General features: G+C 53.0%; 7 protein-coding genes across 7 annotated transcripts; 6 read left to right on the top strand and 1 right to left on the bottom strand.

Annotated features, from left to right (window-relative positions):
* On the bottom strand, window positions 1-1182 carry Z517_07950 (uncharacterized protein; the record flags this gene model as incomplete). Its single annotated transcript, XM_013426471.1, has 3 exons — window positions 1-53; window positions 100-982; window positions 1036-1182. 3 exons carry the CDS (start codon window positions 1180-1182, stop codon window positions 1-3), a joined length of 1083 nt encoding a protein of 360 aa, XP_013281925.1.
* Window positions 1183-1643: 461 nt separating this feature from the next.
* On the top strand, window positions 1644-2306 carry Z517_07949 (uncharacterized protein; the record flags this gene model as incomplete). Its single annotated transcript, XM_013426470.1, has 3 exons — window positions 1644-1892; window positions 1943-2134; window positions 2187-2306. 3 exons carry the CDS (start codon window positions 1644-1646, stop codon window positions 2304-2306), a joined length of 561 nt encoding a protein of 186 aa, XP_013281924.1.
* A 1340-nt stretch (window positions 2307-3646) lies between these two features.
* Z517_07948 (uncharacterized protein) lies at window positions 3647-6025 on the top strand (the record flags this gene model as incomplete). Its single annotated transcript, XM_013426469.1, has 4 exons — window positions 3647-4147; window positions 4200-4330; window positions 4397-4730; window positions 4784-6025. The coding sequence occupies 4 exons, from the start codon at window positions 3647-3649 to the stop codon at window positions 6023-6025; spliced, it is 2208 nt and encodes a 735-aa protein (XP_013281923.1).
* Window positions 6026-6645: 620 nt separating this feature from the next.
* Z517_07947 (2-isopropylmalate synthase) lies at window positions 6646-11493 on the top strand (the record flags this gene model as incomplete). Its single annotated transcript, XM_013426468.1, has 9 exons — window positions 6646-6739; window positions 6794-7031; window positions 7084-7124; window positions 7218-7442; window positions 7496-8549; window positions 9222-9266; window positions 9322-9466; window positions 9528-11135; window positions 11212-11493. 9 exons carry the CDS (start codon window positions 6646-6648, stop codon window positions 11491-11493), a joined length of 3732 nt encoding a protein of 1243 aa, XP_013281922.1.
* Window positions 11494-12630: 1137 nt separating this feature from the next.
* On the top strand, window positions 12631-14814 carry Z517_07946 (uncharacterized protein; the record flags this gene model as incomplete). The annotated part of the gene is made up of 1 exon (XM_013426467.1): window positions 12631-14814. One exon carries the CDS (start codon window positions 12631-12633, stop codon window positions 14812-14814), a length of 2184 nt encoding a protein of 727 aa, XP_013281921.1.
* Window positions 14815-15427: 613 nt separating this feature from the next.
* On the top strand, window positions 15428-16870 carry Z517_07945 (uncharacterized protein; the record flags this gene model as incomplete). Its single annotated transcript, XM_013426466.1, has 1 exon — window positions 15428-16870. One exon carries the CDS (start codon window positions 15428-15430, stop codon window positions 16868-16870), a length of 1443 nt encoding a protein of 480 aa, XP_013281920.1.
* A 1910-nt stretch (window positions 16871-18780) lies between these two features.
* Window positions 18781-20213, top strand: Z517_07944 (uncharacterized protein; the record flags this gene model as incomplete). Its single annotated transcript, XM_013426465.1, has 2 exons — window positions 18781-18906; window positions 19017-20213. 2 exons carry the CDS (start codon window positions 18781-18783, stop codon window positions 20211-20213), a joined length of 1323 nt encoding a protein of 440 aa, XP_013281919.1.
* Window positions 20214-21189: the final 976 nt, after the last annotated feature.

The raw sequence follows: 21189 nt of genomic DNA, 5'->3' as shown, positions 1-21189 counted from the left end.
TCACCGGCCTAACTCACCGAGAATGAGGTTGCGATCCGTCGAACCAGAGACAACTGAAGGGGTCAGCAATTTTCAGGATGCCACGTCAAGATCACTCACTGATTGGGTCTTCCGCAGGCGAGAACCGTACGTCGTTGACCGTTCCTTTATGCCCAGGGAGTTTATAAAGTAATTTCGCGGATCCGGCGTCCCAGACCACTACGGTCCGATCACCTGCTCCAGCACAAATTTTATCTCCTTTCGGACTCCAGCTTGCTCGTATCAGGTTCTTTTCGAAGCTTGAAGGAGCTCCGTCATAGGTCTGTACGGCCCGGTCAACCGGAGCAAATGGTCTGATATCCCAAGTTCGCACGGTGGAGTCATGAGAATTTGAGAGTAAGGTCTGCGAGTCGGGCGACACTTCCAATGAGGAGATCGTGTCTTGGTGGCCACTCAGGGTGTAAGTTACCTCCATTTTGCGAGCGTCCCAGACCTTGATATCGTTGTCAATGCCACCTGAGTAGATCTCGTGGCCTTGCTCTGCCATGGCCACTGCTGTGATGGGAAAGTCTGTTTCGATGTAGTCGACTGCGGCTTTTTGGCGGGGATCCCATATTCCGATGCAGCCATCATCACTGCCACTGACTAGGAGATCTTGACCACGTCTGCTCAAGTCCAAGCAGTTTATGACCTCCTCATGACCAACGTGCTTGCGCATTCTCAGCCCCGTTTCCAGGTCCCAGCTAGCAATAGTCATATCGGCAGAAGCGGAGTATATTGTTCTTGAATCGCGGGACCATTGTAAATCCAACACAGCACCCTTGTGGCCAGTCATGATTCCATAGTTGTCGCAGTGACCATATGTATTCCAAAGCATTATTGATCGGTCCATGGACCCTGACGCGATATGCTGACCGGTAGGATCGAATCTGGTTGCGAAAACCTCCCCCGAGTGACCTGTCAGTTCCATGATAGGAGCCGCCAGCGCGCTGGTGCGAAGAGACTGTTGTAAATTGATTAGCGTATCAACCAAAGCCTTGCTGTTTTGAAACCTACAGAAGGCACGAGGCTGCCATTTTGGTCTTTTGCGCCAACAGTGAGGGCCTTGTTGTCGTTTAGATCGGAACTAGACTTTTGCCTCTTTACCAAGGCCTGCGGCTGGCTAAAGCTGTCAGAAGCTTGTCGCTTTATGGATGGCATCATGATGAAGACGCCAGCAGGAACTTGTAGGAGGGTTGAAGACCAGAAGGGGGCGATGAACTGTGAACGCAGTCAACTAACGAGTACCGAGTACAGCTACAATTCCACGACCAGACATCAAATAACGACTTCCAGAAACTTTTTGGCTCGGAAGTCGGTAAATTAGTTTATCCGGAAGTCCGACGCCCAGCAACGCCTTGGCATGCCGCTTCTCCTACTTTGAACTCAGCCACATACCAGGCTCCATAACACGTCTCTGATATCTTCATTCGAGGCAAGACCGAGTTGTCCGAGTTGTGGTGAGATGCTCGTCCGTCGATAGGGATATAATACCCGATTGAAATGGCGTCAAGCCAGAAAGCAGCCCGCGTGGGCGAAGAGTAAGCTGTTCCTAGAAGCGCCGACTTGTTCATGGACTGATCGTGCTCCTCTCAGAATCTGGAAGTGAGTGTCGCCCAAATTCAATGGTTAGCGGGCCTTACATGTTCCTCAGGACGCGGGTAGACAAAGTCAACGCCGAGCTTGTCACGCTCACATATGGGACCATCGTGGCCCAACTGTGTACAGACTACGACTATGACTACACCCAGGTCAACCAGCAATTGGACAAAATGGGGTATAATATCGGCATGCGACTCATTGAGGATTTCCTTGCAAAGTCCAATACTGGCCGCTGTGGAAATTTCAGGGACACGGCGGAGATGATCTCCAAGGTACGTCCATTTACTCCGCCTCTTCAGAATGGGTTTCTGACCATAAAAAGGTTGGCTTTAAGATCTTTCTCAACATTACACCCACCGTCACGAACTGGACCGCCGATAACAAGCAATTCTCGTTATTGTTTGACGAAAACCCTCTGGCAGACTTTGTGGAGCTTCCGGACGACGGGCGGGCTCAAGATGAGCTGTGGTTCTCTAACATACTCTGTGGTGTCCTACGCGGAGCATTGGAAATGGTATCAGCAATCATGATGGGATGCTTATAATCATATACTAACGGGATCGTAGGTTCAGATGTCCATCGAGGCACGTTTTGTCAGTGACATGCTTCGCGGCAACGACGTGACGGAAATGCGGGTTACTCTGATTCGGTACATCGAGGACGAGATGCCTCCTGACGATGAATAGTGGCACCGAACTCCTACTATGGAACCAAAAAGTGTGCTCTGGCAAACAACAGAGCTCAAAAGGATTACAAGGGACCCGGCACACGAGTCGTTTCTCTGGCCATTGATCCGGACGTCACGTGTCACAAGCCCCTTTTTCTCGAAGGTACTACTAACAGTATCTACAGCGCTGGGGGAAAATTGGGGAAAGGGATTCACTGTTACCCCTGAGAGAGTTTCAACAGTGCAAAGAGGGGCCAGGGGTCACTTTCGGGCAAATGCTGAGCGGGCACTACGGTCAACTGGTTTGACCTGGCCAATATTACCTGTCTTATTGCCCAGTTGACTGCCTTGAGCCGGGCGTGGAATTTTTTGAAATGTTTGCTGCATAGAGATCTTGTCGAGGTGGCAGAAATCAATCGAGGTGAGGTTGTGGTGCAAGGCCAAGCACCCCACCATTCGTAGCCCCATTTCCGGCAAGGCGTGCTGCAATCTTCGCGGGACGTATCCGTAGGGCTGATGCGGAACGCACTCTGAGTGGCCAGACCGTGGTCAGAGTCAGAAATCATAGGCGGCCTTTTTGCCTCCAGGTGCCGTGTCCGCCTCTCGCTGCTCGCCCCCTACCCTCTGATCTTCTCGCCTGCGCCCTGACAGCAGCTCAGCAATCACGAGCCTGTTCTCCAATTTACTTGGGCTCTGATCGGTCTGCACCGTGCAGCCTAGCCAACCCAACGCCGAAACCTCAGCCGGCACCGGGGCACTGAGCACTCTCTATACCAAAAACCAACCTCATCTTTCTCGTTGCCTTTTCGCCTCGCCCACATCCACCACTACCACCTACTAAAGCACCCAGTTACTATCACCTTCCCAATTTCCCATCAGGTCATCTTTTACTTTCTTCCCTTTTACCAACCCCTCCATCTTCCCTGATAGATCTGGACTGCTATCAGCTCGCTACAGTACCTAGCCTACCGCATTTCTTACTCCCCTGCAGCCCCCAGAGGTGCTTGCGCTCCCACCGCATCCCATAATTCGTGGCGGTCGCGTTTCGTCTGAGGCTCCCGCTGCTCGACCTCCATCTATCGCAGCCCACGACAACACTTAATCAGCATCAGCCATCCTCGCATCCTCTACCGATTCCTTCTTGCAGAAAATGAGGCTTCTCTCTATTATCTGAAGTCGCCGTCGGTTTGCGCGACCGACTCTCTCCGCACTCCCATTCACGAACAACTCGAATCATCATCTCGCGACCCACCGACCTAACACACTCCCACGACTGAGGTTCTCTCCTCTTCCACTCACCCTCACTCTCCTTCAAGCCCTATCCGCTTCCCTACATAGGCCCGTATGTCGATGGCTACCATGAATATGGCCGGCATGAATCCTGCTGCCATGGCGCCAGGCGGTCCTGTTGGTGGTGGAATGATGATGATGAACAATGGCAGCCCGGCTACACAAGTCAACATGGGCAGCTCTCCTGAACAATTGAAGGCTCAATTAAACACATACATCTACGAGTATTTCCTCAAGCTTGGTCACTATGATCTTGCTCGAAGCCTGCTACGTGAGGAAAAATTCGAACTCCGTACGAAACCGCCGGTCAAGCAAAGCCCCGGGCGACGTAAAGATGCTGAAGTGAATGGTGTTGATGGAGATGCCATGGATACCGATGTCAAAGACGATATTCCTGACGACCTTCCCCGCCCCCAGCATGTTACCGATGCCAACACCCCTGGCATCGGCTTTCTGTTCGAATGGTTTAGCATCTTTTCCGACCTTTTCACTGCGCATCGCTCAACCAAAATGCAGGGTGGCCAGGGCGGGAATATGGGACCAGCTGCTCAATATTTGTTTCAACATCAGGTACGAGTCCGTCGCAAGCTTGTGTTCGGCACTATCCACTGACTTTCCGCAGAACATGCAACGCATGAGGGAGAACCAGCAGAATCAGAACCTCGCTCGACCTGGCATGATGCCCCACAACCGATTCAACATGCAGGCTAATCTGCGTGGCAACGTCGTGAATGGCAATAATATGGCTAATAAGTAGTGAGTGGGCATCGCTTAAGATAAGATTCCCTGGGCTGCAAACACACTGACACGTATTCACAGCACCCCTCAGCAAATTCAGCAGCAATTCAAACAGGCACAGATGCTTCAGCAGCAACAACAGCAGCAGCAACAGCAACAGCAGATGCAGCGTGAACAGGGCGATGTGGACATGAATGGTCGGGCCTCGTCGCCGGCGGAGGGCGAGAATGGTGGGTCGCCGTCCAAGAGACCCCGACTCGAAGGTCAACAGTTCAACGGTGGCATGATGCCTAATGTGCGGCCAGGAATGCCCAACGTGGGACCTCAGCCCATGCTGATCCAGAACTCTTTCCAACCCAACATGAACAACCCTCAGTTTCGGCAAAACGGCGGCATGCCACAGAAGCCCATGCAGGTAAGCAGCTCGTTAAACTCCTGATGGTATCTGCGTTGACTAACCGATAATAGCCCGGAATGGCTAATGGTATGTTGAACATGGGCAATTCCGGATCACCTCTCATGCAGAACGTGGGCCCTCCGTACGAGAACAATATCCAGCTGGAGCTTTACAACCAAAGGATGGCTACCCAACAGATGCAAGGTGGTCCAGGTGCAGGCCAAACTGGAAACCATGCTCTTCAAGATTATCAAATGCAGTTGATGCTCCTTGAGCAGCAGAACAAAAAGAGATTGATGATGGCGAGACAGGAGCAAGACAATGCTGTCAACCGAGACGGCGGCCCAGGTGGACCCATGGTTGGAATGCAACCCGGCGGCATGTCACCATCAGGCAGTCGAACGGGCACTTCGCCCATCCCAGTTGACGGGATGAAGCGCACGCCACAACTCGGAGGCATGCCTAACTCGCCATCGGCGGGAGACATGGCAGGAAGATCGCCTGGCACAATGAACTTCATGAACGGCATACAGAGCACCGACTTCAATCCCAACATGTTTATGAAAGACAATCAAGGCATGGTCCCCGGTGCTCCCAATATGAGGCCTCCCACGGCTATGGAAATGCAGGCAACCATGGCTCGTCAACAGCAAAATCGTATGGGTGGCCAGTTTCAAGGTGGTCAACCAATGGTGCAGCAACCCTCTCAAGGTGGAGGACCGCAACCGATGGGCACGCCTGGACAACGGAACGAGATGCCACCTCCTCAAGCTCCCGCCGGGAACAATGCTCAACGCAATCAGCCTGGATCCCCCCAGAGTGGCAACGCTCCTCCAACCCCGTCCACAACGAACAAACCGAACCCCAAGAAGAAGGCCAAGGAGGAAGGAACAAAGAAACGTCCGGCCAAGAAGGGTTCAACAGCTGCCGCTGCTGCATCTTCGGAGAATGAGCCTCCTGCAACACCCACTCCTTCGACCCCTCTCACTCCAGTGCATCCTCCAGGTTTCAACAATTCGGCCGGCAAGGCCGGTGGTCCTGGAATGCCGAATCCCAGTCAAGCTCCTCCACCAAACGCAGCCATGCCGCCCAGTCAACCACAGATGCACCAGCCAGATCTTTCCCAACAAAATGCTTTCACCGACTTCAATGCGGACCAGAATTTCAACCTGGATTTCAGCAGTTTAGAGAACAGCGACGTTTTGGAAAACTTCGACTTTGACAGTTTCCTGAACACGTCCAACGAGGACACATTCAACTTCGACAACGCCATGATAGGGGGAGACTTCGGGGTTGACGCAACTAACGAATAGTTGGCCGTTGCAGGTGATGCTGTGTATCAATTACTAACTAATGCTTTGGCGTTACTGATGATCTTTGGATGCTCACGCATGGTTGGTTACGGCGTGTGCACGAAAAGAGCTCCTGTCCTTTTCTCCTTTTGGAAATACTTGCTCTGTTGATTACTATACCCGTTGCTCAGACGAAAATGATTTTACTTGCTTGGACATAACTTCATGGGTTGACATGTAGTTGCATTGGTATAGGGATGGACAGGTGCCTAATTCCAGTTTCACTTTCCAATTCTGCAGTGTGGCCTCGTCGTCGATATATAGACATCGCCATTGCCTCCATGGTTCGAGTCGTCTACCTATCCCTTCTGGTGCCGCCTATGACAGTCGCGTTGGAACTCCCATCTAGGAGTAAGCTGATGTTGATGGCGACTTCTTTGGCGTTGAATCAATGCTCGCACCTTCTGCCACATCTGGCTACTTTGCTCTTGCATTGGCAGGTTAATGGGGTCATGTCGACTGCCACTACTTTACGAAGACGGAAAGCTGTCTTGAACCAGCATGTGCTTCATATTCCACCCATCCTCTGCTATCTCCCTTCGATGTGGACTGTGGACTGAAACTGCACGTCCCTTGTCGTCATGAGGTACCAAAATTGGGACGTACTCCTCTTCCCTGGTGACTCAAGGACTCCCGTACAGGAATTCAACACCAAATGCTTCGTGCTAAGGCAGAGTGAGTGCTACGCGCCTTTGAGCGACAACGAGGCACACTGACTCACTCGTTTAGACGTGGATTGCTCCTCGAGTGATGCCACTGTCGAGAAATATCCCAACAATTTCGAGTCGATGACACTGGTTCCTATCCTCACCTCTTTCATTGCTAGTCTCGAGCGTGGCGCAGCGTTCCGAATTTCAATCCACAGCTGGGATAAACCCACCCCGTCTCACCTCTTGCTCAGCTACAAGACCCCCGAAGAAGCAATTCTGTTTGAAGCACGAGTGTATATTGATGGAGTTCTCGTTGCGTAAGGACGACAACGAAAGTCAAGTCGGCCGCCTGGCTAATTGATCATACAGTCAACGTGCATTCGACGAAAATGTGTGGCCGGAAGTCATTGGTATGAAGAATATCCCAACCCCGACGCAAACCTCTTTGGCTAATGATACCGCAGGAGATCCAGGTTGTCCCCGTAAGTCCCTTGTGTACCGAGAAGGGGCTAACGGCACAGATCGCGATGCTCGATATCTCCAATTTCCCACGTTCTACAGAGAAATGCTTCAGCAACCAGGTTGGGATCACAGCGAGCTCATGGGTCGAATCCGGGTTGTGATCTCAGAAGGAGTTGTGAGAGAAAACACTCCCCCGGCAGCCTCAGCTACCAGGTTTGATCGCCTGCGAGATGTTGTTGCGTTCTCCTTTCAGCATGCCCCCCAAGGTAAGTAGGAGTTGCAGCTTCCCTCAGCCCCAGCCAAAGCTAAGACACCTCAGACATCCTCGAGTACTCGGGAATCGCATGGCCAAGCTTCAAAATGTTCCAAAAGCTGCCCAGCAAACCGTCGCGGCCTGGACCGATCGGCTCTCGAGTCTCTGGTATTTCGGGCCACGAAGCTCATTCACACTCGCCACAGCGGTTACCTCCAATAGCGTCGCGAAGTAAAAGGCTGTCGACGAATGAAAATTATCAAAACTTGTTGGAATCACAGAAGCATTCAGAGGCCCGGCTCGATTCGGTCAGGAAAGTCCCCAATGTTAGTGTCTTGAAGAGCCAGTCCCCTGAAAGCCAGATTCCCATAAAGCTTATGGCGCAGGATGATGACCCATTCATCTCCTCGCATCAGACCCCTACGGCGATACAGCAGTGGCGGCTGCAACTGAGGTCAACCAGTCACGACGTCTCCATGCCTGATTACGCGTCCAGCAAGACCGATCGCAGCGTCGTCAATACCGAGATGTCGGGGGTCAGCGTCCCGCGAGCCAACTTTCTGAAGCACATGAATGAGGCCAACCCTGAAGAGATTCTCCAAGCTCTAAGTCCTGCTCGCCAAGAACAATTATTCAAGGCCCTCAGCGCATCACATAGTCCAGTGGCCGGTATAGGCACTCAACCACCAGCAAACACTCCTCAGACCACCAACGATTTCAACACTCCGAGAGTTATGCATTCTGGCGGTGCCAATGATGCCGCGACGGCAAGAATCTGGCAAGAACCGCGGCAGCGACGCCGGACATGTTCGCTAGCTAGTTCCCGAAGCACTTCAGAGCCAGTGGCGCAGCTGATCAAAGAACAGACCAGTCCGCGACAGCCCCAGGGACCGAGTGCACCTGCAGAGGGAAAAAGCCAGTTGTCAGCGGCGCCGAGATCGCTTTCACTTGGCTTTAATCGCCAGAGATCAGCCTCGAATGGCTCAAAGCGCAAGCGGTGCTCAACCTCTCCGGGATTGGGCTTGGGTAAGATTGAGGACACAATTCAGGTTGTGATGTCTTCTTCTTCGTGGTCGTCCTCTGCATCAGAAGGGGATCGAGACGAGTCGGCGGGACCAAAGTGCGCGGCGTCAGCGAGGAAATTGGGCTTTACTGTAGCAGACTGAAGGCAAAGGAGAGGGCAGGTCATCATGTTTTAGCTCGACATTATTCGACAGGTATAAGATAGGCATCGTTGATCTACCTGAAGGCAACGGGCAACGAGGCTGAGGTCAAGAGGGAGCGAGACGGGGTCTAGATGCATTGACACTCCGTCTGGGTATCGATGGTGACGGTATAGTGAAGCACAGGAGGTTGAGATTCCTGAGGTATACCTATCTAGGTAGACAGTAGCATGCAATGGTTTTAATGTACCAAGGACCTGGCATGTACCAGTTTGCCGGTATCCAGACCATGGCCGAACTTGGCAAATCCACAAGCATCACATTCTTTGATCATCAATTTATTACCCCACAAATTCGGTTACTTGCGGTGCGTCACGCTTTGGACCTTTTGCCCCACGTTCAGAAAACTTTTGCCTCTTGCGCTCTTTGCGAAGATTGACTCATATTCTCTAGTCTCCTCTGTACCGCGCTGAATGATACTCCCTTCACATTCATACTCACGCTCTCTTCGACGTTGATTCAAACCCTGGTGTGGTGATCGCAATCGAACCTCAGATATTAAGCCGAGCCACTTCCTCGCCTTGGCCGCATACTTCCAGCATCCTCGGTTGACCAACTCTCCTTGATAGTGACTACTGGTCTCCGGTCGCGAATTGCTCGTTGACTATGCCTATGTATGTGCGGGCTATATGTAAGCATCACAGGACAGGACTAATCGACATATCTTAGGCTTCGAGAGCCCTGGAAAAAATACCGCAAGTTCAAGCCTCTTGACTTGCCTAACCGACAATGGCCCTCGCGGACCAACGACAAGCCTCCTCGGTGGCTGGCCACTGATTTGCGAGACGGCAATCAAAGCCTTGTTGATCCGATGGTATGAACACTCGCTCCGGAACCTCTCAACCCGCTGGTTTAGAGACTGACGGTCGCTTTAGGATGGTGAACAAAAACTGCGCTTCTTCAAGATGCTTGTTGAGCTGGGTTACAAGGAAATCGAGGTCTCGTTCCCTTCCGCTTCGCAAACCGACTACGACTTTACAAGATACCTGATCGAAACCCCCGGCGTGGTCCCCGACGACGTTTGGGTGCAGGTTCTGTCACCCTGCCGCGAGGACTTCATCCGCCGGACTGTGGAGTCTGTAAGAGGAGCCAAAAAGGCCATTTTACACTTATATCTTGCTACCAGTGAATGCTTCCGCAGAATTGTGTTTGGCATGACTGAAGACGAGACTCTTGCCCTGGCTGTCAAGTGTACCAAGTTTGCGAGATCCATTACGAAGGACGATCCTAGCCACGCAGGTACAGAATGGCTCTACGAATTCAGCCCCGAGACCTTCTCAGATACATCGCCCGAGTTTGCGGTACGAGTGTGCGAGGCGGTAAAAGAAGCGTGGGAGCCGACCGAAGACAGTAAACTGATTTTCAACCTCCCCGCCACGGTGGAAATGGCCACGCCGAATATATTCGCGGACCAGATCGAATACTTTTGCACCCATATGACCGAGCGCGAGAAATTTTGTGTCTCGGTACATCCTCACAACGACCGAGGCTGTGCTGTAGCAGCTGCAGAGCTGGCTCAGATGGCGGGTGCTGAAAGAGTCGAAGGCACTCTGTTCGGCAATGGGGAACGAACCGGGAATGTTGATCTCGTTACCCTGGCTCTCAATCTGTATACGCAAGGTGTCTGGCCCAATGTTGATTTCAGTGACATCAACAAAGTCATCCGCGTCTGTGAAGAATCAACAAAGATACCCGTCAATGAGCGGTGGCCCTATGGTGGCCAGTTAGTTGTTTGTGCCTTCAGCGGCTCACACCAAGACGCTATCAAAAAGGGGTTTCAACTTCGGAAAAAGGAAGGTCGTGGTGCTGAGGATCCATGGGAACTGCCCTACCTGCCACTCGATCCTCAGGATATCGGACGTACATACGAAGCCGTCATCAGAGTCAACTCACAGTCTGGTAAAGGGGGTGTCGCCTGGATTATCCAACGCAGCCTGGAACTGGACCTGCCCCGCGGGTTGCAGATCGCATTCAGCAAGATTGTGCAAAAAGAAGCCGATGCCAAAGGTCGAGAGTTGCTTCCTCGAGAAATCCAGGCCCTGTTTGAAGAGTCGTATCATCTCAGGAAGAATCCGCGATTTACTCTCATCGACTACAACATCACAGCTGTTCGGACTCCCTCACCAGCGCCCCAGACGAAGATTTCAGCAGGCCAGCCACCCCAGACAGCGGCGCCGGCCCAAAATACCTCGACTGCCAAACGACAGTTTGCAGGTATCATTGCCATTGATGGAGTTCAGCACCCGATCGTGGGGGTGGGCAATGGTGCCATTTCCTCCCTCGCCAATGCTTTACATTCCTTGGGAATTGATCTTGATGTGGCGGATTACAAGGAGCACGCCATTGGTGAAGGGAGAGAAGTGAAAGCTGCTACGTATATAGAGTGTACGGCAAGCAACTCGAGCGAGAAAGTATGGGGAGTTGGCATACATGAAGATGTGGTCCAGGCATCCTTGATCGCGTTGTTGAGTGCAGCAAGCTCGGTATGTCTCACCCCCCACAGCGAAGCGAGTTTTACCTGGAATCTGAAAACAGAAAGCTGACTCTCAAACTCGGCAGTTCTTGACATCGCGGGTTTCCACGCCGGTCCCTTTCAAACCTAAGCACCTGAGGCAGTTTTCTGAAGCGGAACTCGAAGCTTTGGAGCGTCTGAACCTGAACAATGGCTCCGACAGCCCTAACAGCCCATTGAGATCGTCTGTGACTGCAACAGAAGGAGGTGTTACACCGTCTAAATTGAACAAGGAGACGCATCCAAGCAGCGTTGCCGCGAACAAGATTGACATCGACTTGCTGGAACAGAAGGCTGAGTCTGTCAATGGGCACGTCGCCGACTCCTAGTATGTCTGGACAAGTGCGCACGGCCATTTTCCTGAGGGCCACGGTTCCATTTGCATGAAAACTAAAAACGGGGGGTAATGGGGGTGAATTAGGCCACTTCTAGTGGGTGATTTACCAAAAAAGAAAGTGGGTTGATTATTTGTTGTATAGCCAGGATGGATGCGCCTTGGACACAAATCTGATATTGGGCTGCACCAGCGGTGATCACCCCCCTGCAACATTTGCATGATCTACCAACAATTCCTCTTAGAGACCTTGAACCTACCCCAGATCTGTCTCCAGGTGCGATGTGCACATGCTCGCGGCCTTTGAATTTCGACCCTCGGATGTGTTGTGGCACATGACATGTTTTCCATTTGTGTTCATTCAACTGCCTCGTCCAGTCTGTATAAGCCGGGGCTAACTGTCTAGGTAAGTACTAAAATTGAAGTGCCCTCCAGAGGGGCTTGGGGGTTCGCCCCCATAGACACCGAGGAGGCGCCCAATAGCTTGCATGGGGGTATAGGTCAAGCTCAGGAGACCCAATCAACCACCGCCTGATTCGCTTAAAGCCGCCCTGAGGTCGGGCCATCAACACCGAAATGCATCCCTCTGGTCCCCCCACGCGCATTTCCACTCGTCCCAAAGGCTCCGTTGATGCCGTGCAGTGAACCATGACGACGGCCATGCAGCGGGCTTCATCCACATCCATGCCTCTCCGCTGCGCCCATCAGCCATTCACCCTTTGGCGAGGGACACACGGAACTCTCCCCCTTGGGCTCTTCCCATTCATGACAAGTCCGAAGACTTCTTCTCACATGCCTTTGGAGTTGTATTCGGCTTCATTCCAGCTTCCTTTTCTCAAGTGTGAACCGTGCACTACCTGACAAACTGGTTGTCTAGTATAACTTGGGCATCGATGCCCTACCCACCTCTTCAGCCTCAATTGTTCATGAGCATTCCTAAGCTTTGAGCCCTAGCTTTGTGTCATTCCACCATCTCTTTTATGAGAAGTCGGATCATGGGTGTCCAGAAGAAGTGGCATTGATCACTGTGGTCGTTAATTGTTGAAGTCACAGCCCTCTCCGCGCAGTCCATCACTGTCGAACGATTGATCCGCGCAGTGGACGCCAGACTGGACCTCGCATTATAGAAACCATGGCCTCGGCCGGTCGCTCTCCTTCCGCACGTCGTTTCCTCAAACCACTCCTTTATTCTGGTGCTGCGATCGCCGGGGTTGGAGGCACCATATTGTACCTCTCCTACCGTCCCATCAATGTTCCTGGCTCTCAAGGCGCCATCGTCCCCATCCCGCGAACAGAGGACGGCACGATCATCCCTCCCAAGTTCCCCTTGATCAAGCCCCGTGCGGAACAGATCGCCGACCTCAGGAAGAGTGGTGGACTGGTGGGCGCCGCAGCGGAAACGCCCATCCGGCAACAGTTGAAGAATAGTTTGGACCGATTAAGAGGCGCAACAAGTGGCGACAGCGACACAAGCTTGCCAGCGGAACAAGAAGCTGGGGAGCCATACGATCTCTTGGTCATTGGGGGAGGGGCAACAGGTTCGGGCATCGCGCTGGATGCTGCTACTCGTGGTCTCAAGGTTGCCTTGGTCGAGCGCGATGACTTTGCGGCGGGGACAAGTAGTAAGAGCACGAAACTTGTGCACGGTGGTGTACGATACCTTGAAAAGGCGTTCTGGGAGCTGGACTACAATCAATATGCTCTGGTCAAGGAGGCTCTGCGTGAGAGGAAATATTTCCTCGACACAGCCCCTCATCTATCCATGTGGCTCCCTATTATGATACCTTTGCAGAAATGGTGGCAAGCACCGTATTTCTGGGCAGGTACAAAGCTTTACGACTATCTGGCAGGTAGCGAAGGCATTGAAACCAGCTACTTCTTGACCAAGAGCAAGGCCCTGGACGCATTTCCGATGTTGAGAAAAGAGAATTTGGTGGGAGCGCTAGTGTACTATGATGGCGCGCACAACGACAGTCGCATGAACATTTCCATTGCGGCAACGGCTGCGCTGTACGGTGCGACTGTGGTCAACCATATGGAAGTCACCAGCTTGACCAAGGACCAGAATGGCAAACTGAATGGTGCTGTTGTTCGAGATGTGATTGCCGAGAAGAATGGCAAGCCGGCGACGCCTTTTACGATACGCGCCAAAGGCATCATCAATGCGACAGGGCCTTTCTGCGACTCGATACGAAAGATGGACGACCAGAATGTCCAAGAAATTGTCGCTCCTAGTTCTGGTGTCCACGTGGTGCTCCCGGGATATTACAGCCCGCAGAGGAACTCGATGGGTCTGATCGATCCTGCAACGTCCGATGGCCGTGTCATCTTCTTCCTCCCCTGGCAAGGGAACACGATCGCCGGCACGACCGACGCCCCCTGTAAGATCACCCAGCATCCGATCGCTGGGGAGGAGGAAATCGGCTGGATTTTGAACGAGATCAAGGGATATCTGTCCCCGGAGATCAACGTCCGACGTGGTGATGTGCTTGCCGCCTGGTCGGGGATTCGCCCGCTCGTCAAAGATCCCAAAGCCAAGAATACCGAGTCATTGGTGCGAAATCATCTAGTGACAGTCTCGACCTCAGGACTGCTCACCTGTGCTGGTGGTAAATGGACAACATATCGTCAAATGGCAGAGGATGCGGTCGATGAAGCTATCGACCAATTCGGGCTACAGACAAGGCCACTAACAACTCCGACGAGAATTAGTGGGACTGAGAAGATGGACGACGCTGCTCCGCTCGATGGGACTTGCCAAACACACCAAGTCAGGCTTGTTGGTGCCCATGGATTTTCTAAGACTCTGTTCATCAATTTGATTCAACATTTCGGTCTCGAGACCGAAGTGGCAAAGCATCTTGCGGAGGCATATGGTGATCGTGCATGGACCGTGGCAGCACTTTCAAGCCCGACCAACGAGAGGTTCCCAGTGCGAGGAAAGCGTATTTCAGCGCTGTACCCATTTATAGACGGAGAAGTACGGTACGCGGTCAGACACGAATTCGCGCAGCGAGCCGTAGATGTGATTGCACGAAGGACAAGATTAGCATTCCTGAACGCCCAGGCGGCATTGGAAGCCTTGCCTAATGTTATCGATCTGATGGCCGAAGAGCTAAAGTGGGACAGCAAGAGGAAAGACATCGAGTGGAAGGAGAGCGTGGCTTTTCTGGCCTCGATGGGCCTCCCACGAAGCAAGTTGAATGTCTCGAGAAAGGATGTTGAGAGTGGAAAAGCCGGGTTTGCCGACGAATACGAGAGGAAGCTTTATTCAAGATATGGTAAGCCAAGGGCTGTTGGGCTCAACAAGCTGTAAGAGATGCTAACAGATTGCAGATGGTCCAGCGGACACTCTCGAGAGTGACTCGAAATTGAGACCGGGACAAAATCCAGTCCTGGGACAAGACTCGCCCGCCAACAAGTAGCCTTCTCTTCCGCTGGATATGCAGTCTGGGCAACCTTTAACCAAACGATGGTGTTTCCTCGGAGCTTCTGGTAGAGTTTTGTCGCTGTTGTGGCCCTGACGATCCTGTTAGTCGTACCAAGTGTATCAGTGACGGTCCTCGCACGATGTTTGGATACAATTCATCCGTACAGAAGGATAGCCATTCAGCGCTGCCGATCCAGTGTGGGCTTTGACGGTTCAACAAACTACTGCTTGGATCTGCAGCAGTTGTCGGTGGTTCCTGCCTGGAACACAGCATGTGGTCACACGTCCAGAACTACAAAAAGGGACGAATTCCCTCTGTCTCTGCTGGACCATTCTCCTCTGCGCAGACTCCTTATCCTTTAGCAACGTATTTGTCCGTTGGAGCAGAGCCGTCACCACTCCGTACCCTTCGCTTTCACGGTGCGGCTCGCCTCCACACATCCTCAGAACATCGCGCTGTCGAATACCACCATTTCCTTGGTCCTAAGTCGCATCAAAAATGGACGTTTCTCGCAACGCGTTGGGAACCGATGCCCGCGATAACGACAACAATCTTCCCACCAGTAACGACACATTGGTTTCGAATGACCATGGCAACCCGGAGAGTGGCCCCAAGAATGGGGATATGGAGCAAGAGAAACAAATCGATCCTATGGCCAGCCGGATCGACGGTGGTGTGGAATACAAGAGCATGGTCTGGTGGCAGGCTGGCATGGTCATGGTGGCTGAAACCATCTCTCTCGGGATTCTCTCTCTGCCGGCTGCGATGGCAACGCTGGGCATCGTCCCGGGTCTTATTCTGCTCGTGCTGCTGGGGGCGATGGCATCGTATACCGGGTTTGTCATCGGACAGTTTAAGAGGCGATACCCTCACATTCACTCGATGGCCTGCGCCGGTGGGGTGTTGTTTGGTAAATGGGGAAACTTCATTCTCGGCTGGGGTCAATTTTTGTTCTATGTCTTTATCATGGGCAGTCACATCTTGACCTTTTCGATAATGATGAACGCCATCACCGACCACGGGGCGTGTACCATTGTCTGGATGGTGGTAGGCACCATTATGAGCCTGATTTTCACATTGCCCCGGACGTTGAAACACCTGTCCTACTACTCGATTGCCAGCTTCGTGAGTATCATCGGTGCGGTCATGATCACCATGGTCGGGGTGTCGATCACGCAGCCGGGGGCGGGCTCAGACGGGGTCCTTCATGTTCGTCTCTGGCCACAACCAGATCTCAGCTTCAGGGACGGGTTCAACGCGGTGTCGAACATGGTCTTTGCGTATGCCGGTCACGTTGCATTCTTCACCTTCATCTCTGAGTTGAGGAACCCACATGACTTCCCTAAAGCCCTCGCGTTTCTGCAATGCAGTGACATTTCCATGTACATCATCACGGCGGTGGTGGTGTATTACTACGCCGGAGACAATGTCGCCAGTCCGGCGTTGGACAGTGCGAGTACTGTGGTCAAGAAGGTTGCGTACGGGGTGGCAATTGTGACGATTGTAATTGCCGGAGTGGTCAACGGGCATGTCGGGGCCAAATTCCTGTACGTACGACTGCTGCACGACCGAGAGGACGACCTGCTGCACCAGAAGACGTGGAAATCATACGGTGTGTGGTTCGCTATCGTTAGCATTTCGTGGCTGGGGGCGTGGGTCATTGCCGAAGCCGTGCCCGTGTTCAACCACCTGTTGGGCTTGACTTCGGCCTTGTTTGCATCTTGGTTCACATTCGGATTGTCGGGCATGTTCTGGATGCACATGAATCTCAACGGCAAATGGAGTTTGGGCAAGGCCTTTTTGTTTCTTCTCAACTGCGTCAATATTCTGGTCGCCGCCATCTTATTCGGGGTGGGAACATACGCCAGCATCTCGGCCATGGTCGAAACCGGGACAACGAATAAGCCATTTTCGTGTGCCAACAATGCAGGCGGGCGTTGATTGATAGGGCTCGTGTATTGTGGGGACATTGGTGGTATATCCATCGAACTCTTACAGCGCGTTTCTTAGTTATTGATAGGAAAGACCGCGGGTCCTGCCTTTGTTTCTGTTGTGTTTTGGCAACTTTTTTGAGTCTTTCGTTTGCAGCTTTAAGGGGGCAGATGGCAAGTGAGGGTAGTGCCATGGTGCATATTATTTCCTGCCATGTTGGTTCAAGCAGAGGCCAGGAAGGGATGGGACGAACTGGAAGCAGGAAAGGAATGAGGGAGGGAGAAGGTCTAGATAGATACGTAGGGTAGTGTGAACACGAGGATTCTACCCAGTCTGCCAGTGAGGCCTTTCTTCTCTTTCGTTCCAGCAGCCTAGCAGACCAGCAACCAGATTACCTATGCACGCTCTTTCTGTCTCTGTCTGTGCCTCTCATCTCATTCACGCCTTTTGGCGTTGACTTTGCCTGTCCGCAAGTAAATGTTTGCGAGGCGGGCAGATACAATGCTGTTTCTCCCCTTCCTTGCACAGATGATCGTGTATGTATTCCGTTGTCAAATGTCCTTTTCTTTCTTTTCCTTGTGGAGTTCTGGAGAAATAATGAGAAGAAGAAGAAGACGACGACGACGTGACTCGTTGTGGTGGTGTAATGCCAACTACCTAACAGCGAGGCACGCGAGGCACGCGAGGCTAGTGTAGGTAACTGCCGAAGATTGCACCCGCGTGGGTGGGGGAGGTTCTCCAGTACAGCACGGTGTACAGTACGAGGGACTGCAACGGCAAATCATCGGGTCAGGCGGAGGCGGCAGAGCGAAGGCGGCGTAGGCGGGCAAGTCTTTCCAAGGCCCAAGGATCTTGTAAAAAGAATCATCCCGCTCAAGATTGCCGATGGGGGCCAAGAAGGGAGATTGATTCCAAAGCCAAATGAGAGGGAGAGACGAGAAAGGCCGACACGGGGCTTGAGATCGGGTTGTCAGGCTCAGGTTGAGGCTTAGGCGTCACCGAAAGAGATTCTTAGAAGGCCTGGCGAATTGCTGGTGTACGCCGCTGAAAAGAGGTTAAGGAACGTTCCGAAACTGTGTATTCCTCCCAAGAAAAATGACTGGATTTACCGGTACACAATTACGATGGATCAAGACGGGTGTGTCTTGTCTCGCGCCAACTGCGGAATTGTCACCTGAGCCACAGAAAAGGCCAACCCGGTATTACGATGTGCTGAACAATGGAGAATTTCTAGACTGAAGAAAAATGTAAAAATGCTTTTCCGCCGAGTTGATGCTTGACGGGTGTCGGTATCTCACCACGGCAGTGCAATGCAATGAGCTGCTCAACCTTCACGCTTACAACTGCACCACCTACAAGTACCCCTATAACTACGAACGCCTGAGATGGGATGAGATATGTAGATATATAACAATCATCACCGTCAAGATCTGCTGGGTTTGTTTTTGCTTTTGTTTCTACATTGTGTACTACTACTACTACTACTAACACATCATCTCCAACTTTTGTACACAGATCCCTGCGCAGAGTTATTCACCAACTCTCATATAAAAAGGGGATAATAATTCTATTGGGAGCAAACACCTGAAGTTGCGCAGCGAACGAGCTCGGTACTCTTCACTTTTGCCGGATTGCACGACTTAGGCATTTGAACAAAAGTCCCATTTCGGACCATTCCGAGACCATCTCTGTCCTACTGGTTAAGATCGGAAAATTCCCTTTTGAGAGAGTCTGTCTCCTACCGAACAAAAACCCCGGAGACGCTGCGGGTGGTGAGCCGTGACACCTGGGGTAATTTATTAATTACGTCATTTGACCCCTTCCCCCTGATCTGGACAGCCTTGTTCCTCTACACACCTATTCACAAAAGACCCAAGTCCTGTTGAATAGGTGATCCAAGTGGGATTGGGTAACAAGTCATGGCCAAAGTCAAACTTCACGTCGCCATCATCGGTGCGGGACTCGGGGGATTGGCGGCTGCAATTGCAATTGCTCGAGCTGGTCACAAGGTGACGATTCTGGAACAGGCGCCAGCGTTGGGAGAGGTGAGAGGGACATCTATCCATCTATCCATTCATGAAAAAATGCGACAGAGAAGGGGGAGTGAGAGAAAAAAAAAAAGTGAACTGCTCAACTAACATTATTCTCATTGCAGGTCGGTGCAGGCATCCAAGTCCCCCCCAACAGCACCCGCATCCTCTCTCGATGGGGCCTCCTCCCGGCCATTGAAAAGGCGTCGGTGCGCCCACAAAACTTCATCCTGCGTTCCTATCGCGACGGCAAGGTCCTGTCCACGCAACCCTTAATCCCCCACTGCGAATCCGCCTATGGGTACCCGTACCTCCACATCCACCGGGCCGACTACCACCAGATCCTGGTCGAGGAGGCCGAGCGCCAGGGCGTCGAGATCCGGCTGGACAGCTTTGTGACGGGCATCGACTTTGAGCTGCCGGCGGCGCACATCAGGGGCCAAGCGCAACCCTTCACGGCCGACCTCATCGTGGGCGCCGACGGGCTCAAGTCGGTCTGTCGCGAGGCGCTGCTGGGCCGGCCGGACCCGCCCCATCTGACGGGCGACCTGGCGTACCGGATCGTGGTGCCAGCCGAGGCCATGAAGGCGCACCCGCTGCTGCGCGACCTCGTGGCCGTGCCCAACATCAACTACTGGCTGGGGCCCGACGCCCACGCCGTCTCGTACCTCCTCAAGGGCGGCAACCTGTACAACATTGTCATCGCCTGCCCGGACAACCTGCCCGAGCTGGTCAACCAGCAAAAGGCCGACCTGGACGAGATGCACGCCCTCTTCGCCGCGTGGGACCCGCAGCTGCGCGCCCTGCTGACCCTGTGCAACGACACCAGCAAGTGGCGCCTCCAGAACTCGCGCGAGATGCCCTCCTGGAGCGACCAGCGCCGCGGCCGCTTCACCCTGCTCGGCGACGCGTGTCACGCCACCTTACCCTACCTCGCCCAGGGCGCCGCGCAGGCCGTCGAGGACGGCGCCGTGCTCGGCCACCTCCTCGAGAGGATCGAGTCGCGCGCCCAGATCCCCGACGTGCTGGGCATCTACGAGGCCGTGCGCAAGCCGCGCGCCACCCGCGTCGTCAACGCCTCCTCCCAGCTCGGCCGCGACGTCTTCCACCTCCACGACGGCCCGCGCCAGCGCGAGCGCGACCGCCAAATGATCGCCTGGCAGGACCGGCCTTTTGAGGGCTACCAGAACCGCTGGCGCGACCCGGTCTTTCAGCCGTTCTTGTTCGGTTACGATTGTCGCGACGTCGTCGATGACGCTTGGGCGAGGTACCAGCAGGGCAGGTTTCCGGGGACCATGGGGAAGTTTGCCCCTCAGGATTGAAAACATTGTCCTTTGATTGGCGCTGCGCACCCGGAAGGGGGCTCATGGTTTTTAGAGAGAGAGAGAGAGAGAGAGAGAGAGAGAGAGAGAGAGAGAGAGAGAGAGAGAGAGAGAGAGGGTGTGAGAGAGGGTGTTATGTGAACCATGAAATTCGTGTTTCGTGTTTGGCGTTTTGGATCACATGCACTATATGTGGATGTACATGTATGTACATGGTACTCGTGGATGGCATGACATGACATGATACGACATGGCGTGGGATCGTATCACAAAGCATGTCATTAGCAAGGTATCGTATGGTATACCAGGGCATTACCAGAGCACAAGTTGACTTGACAAGCTTCCAAACAGGAGGGTAAAAAGAAAATTGGAAAAAGTATATATGCCCCAAGAGCCCGTCCAAACCGGCACATATAGCATTTGTACAGACACACACACACACACACACACACATGATGGATTCGGGTATTTATATGATTTATATATGTTATGGTATGTAGCTACCAGCTCATCCACCTGCCGGAGCTGTACTTTGGATTCTGGGAGAGAGTCTCGCAAGGCTGTGATACTCGGTTCCACTCTGTATCAACGAGTAGCGCCAGCGCCATCTCCATCTCCATCTCGGTCCCAACTCTCGGATCTCAAGGTTCACGCGGTTGAGATGGTCTTTGATAGTCAAAGTTCGCGTCTTCCGCTTCTACTTCACTGCGCCGCGGTGGGATGGAGATGGTAATGTGTCCCCGCAGGTGACGCCCGCCGTGTACGTCGGTACAGGGCGAGATTCTGCATCGAGGCCTATCTAACTGATTGGCCGACACGGTCCAGTGGCGCGCGGCTTGCCCTTGTCCTTGTCTTCGTCTTCGCTCTCTGTTAGCGTATGCCTTCTTAGACTGCGTGTCAAGCGGAGAGGGCAGGAAGGGTACCTTTTCGACGCGAATTCCATCAACTCAACTCGAGTCAAAGCCTCCGTTGGAGG

The sequence above is a fragment of the Fonsecaea pedrosoi genome (assembly GCF_000835455.1).
Source record: "Fonsecaea pedrosoi CBS 271.37 unplaced genomic scaffold supercont1.5, whole genome shotgun sequence".
NCBI lineage: Eukaryota > Fungi > Ascomycota > Eurotiomycetes > Chaetothyriales > Herpotrichiellaceae > Fonsecaea > Fonsecaea pedrosoi.
The sequence above is the reverse complement of the archived record's forward strand: the minus strand, read 5'-3'. Positions and strand labels throughout refer to the sequence as shown.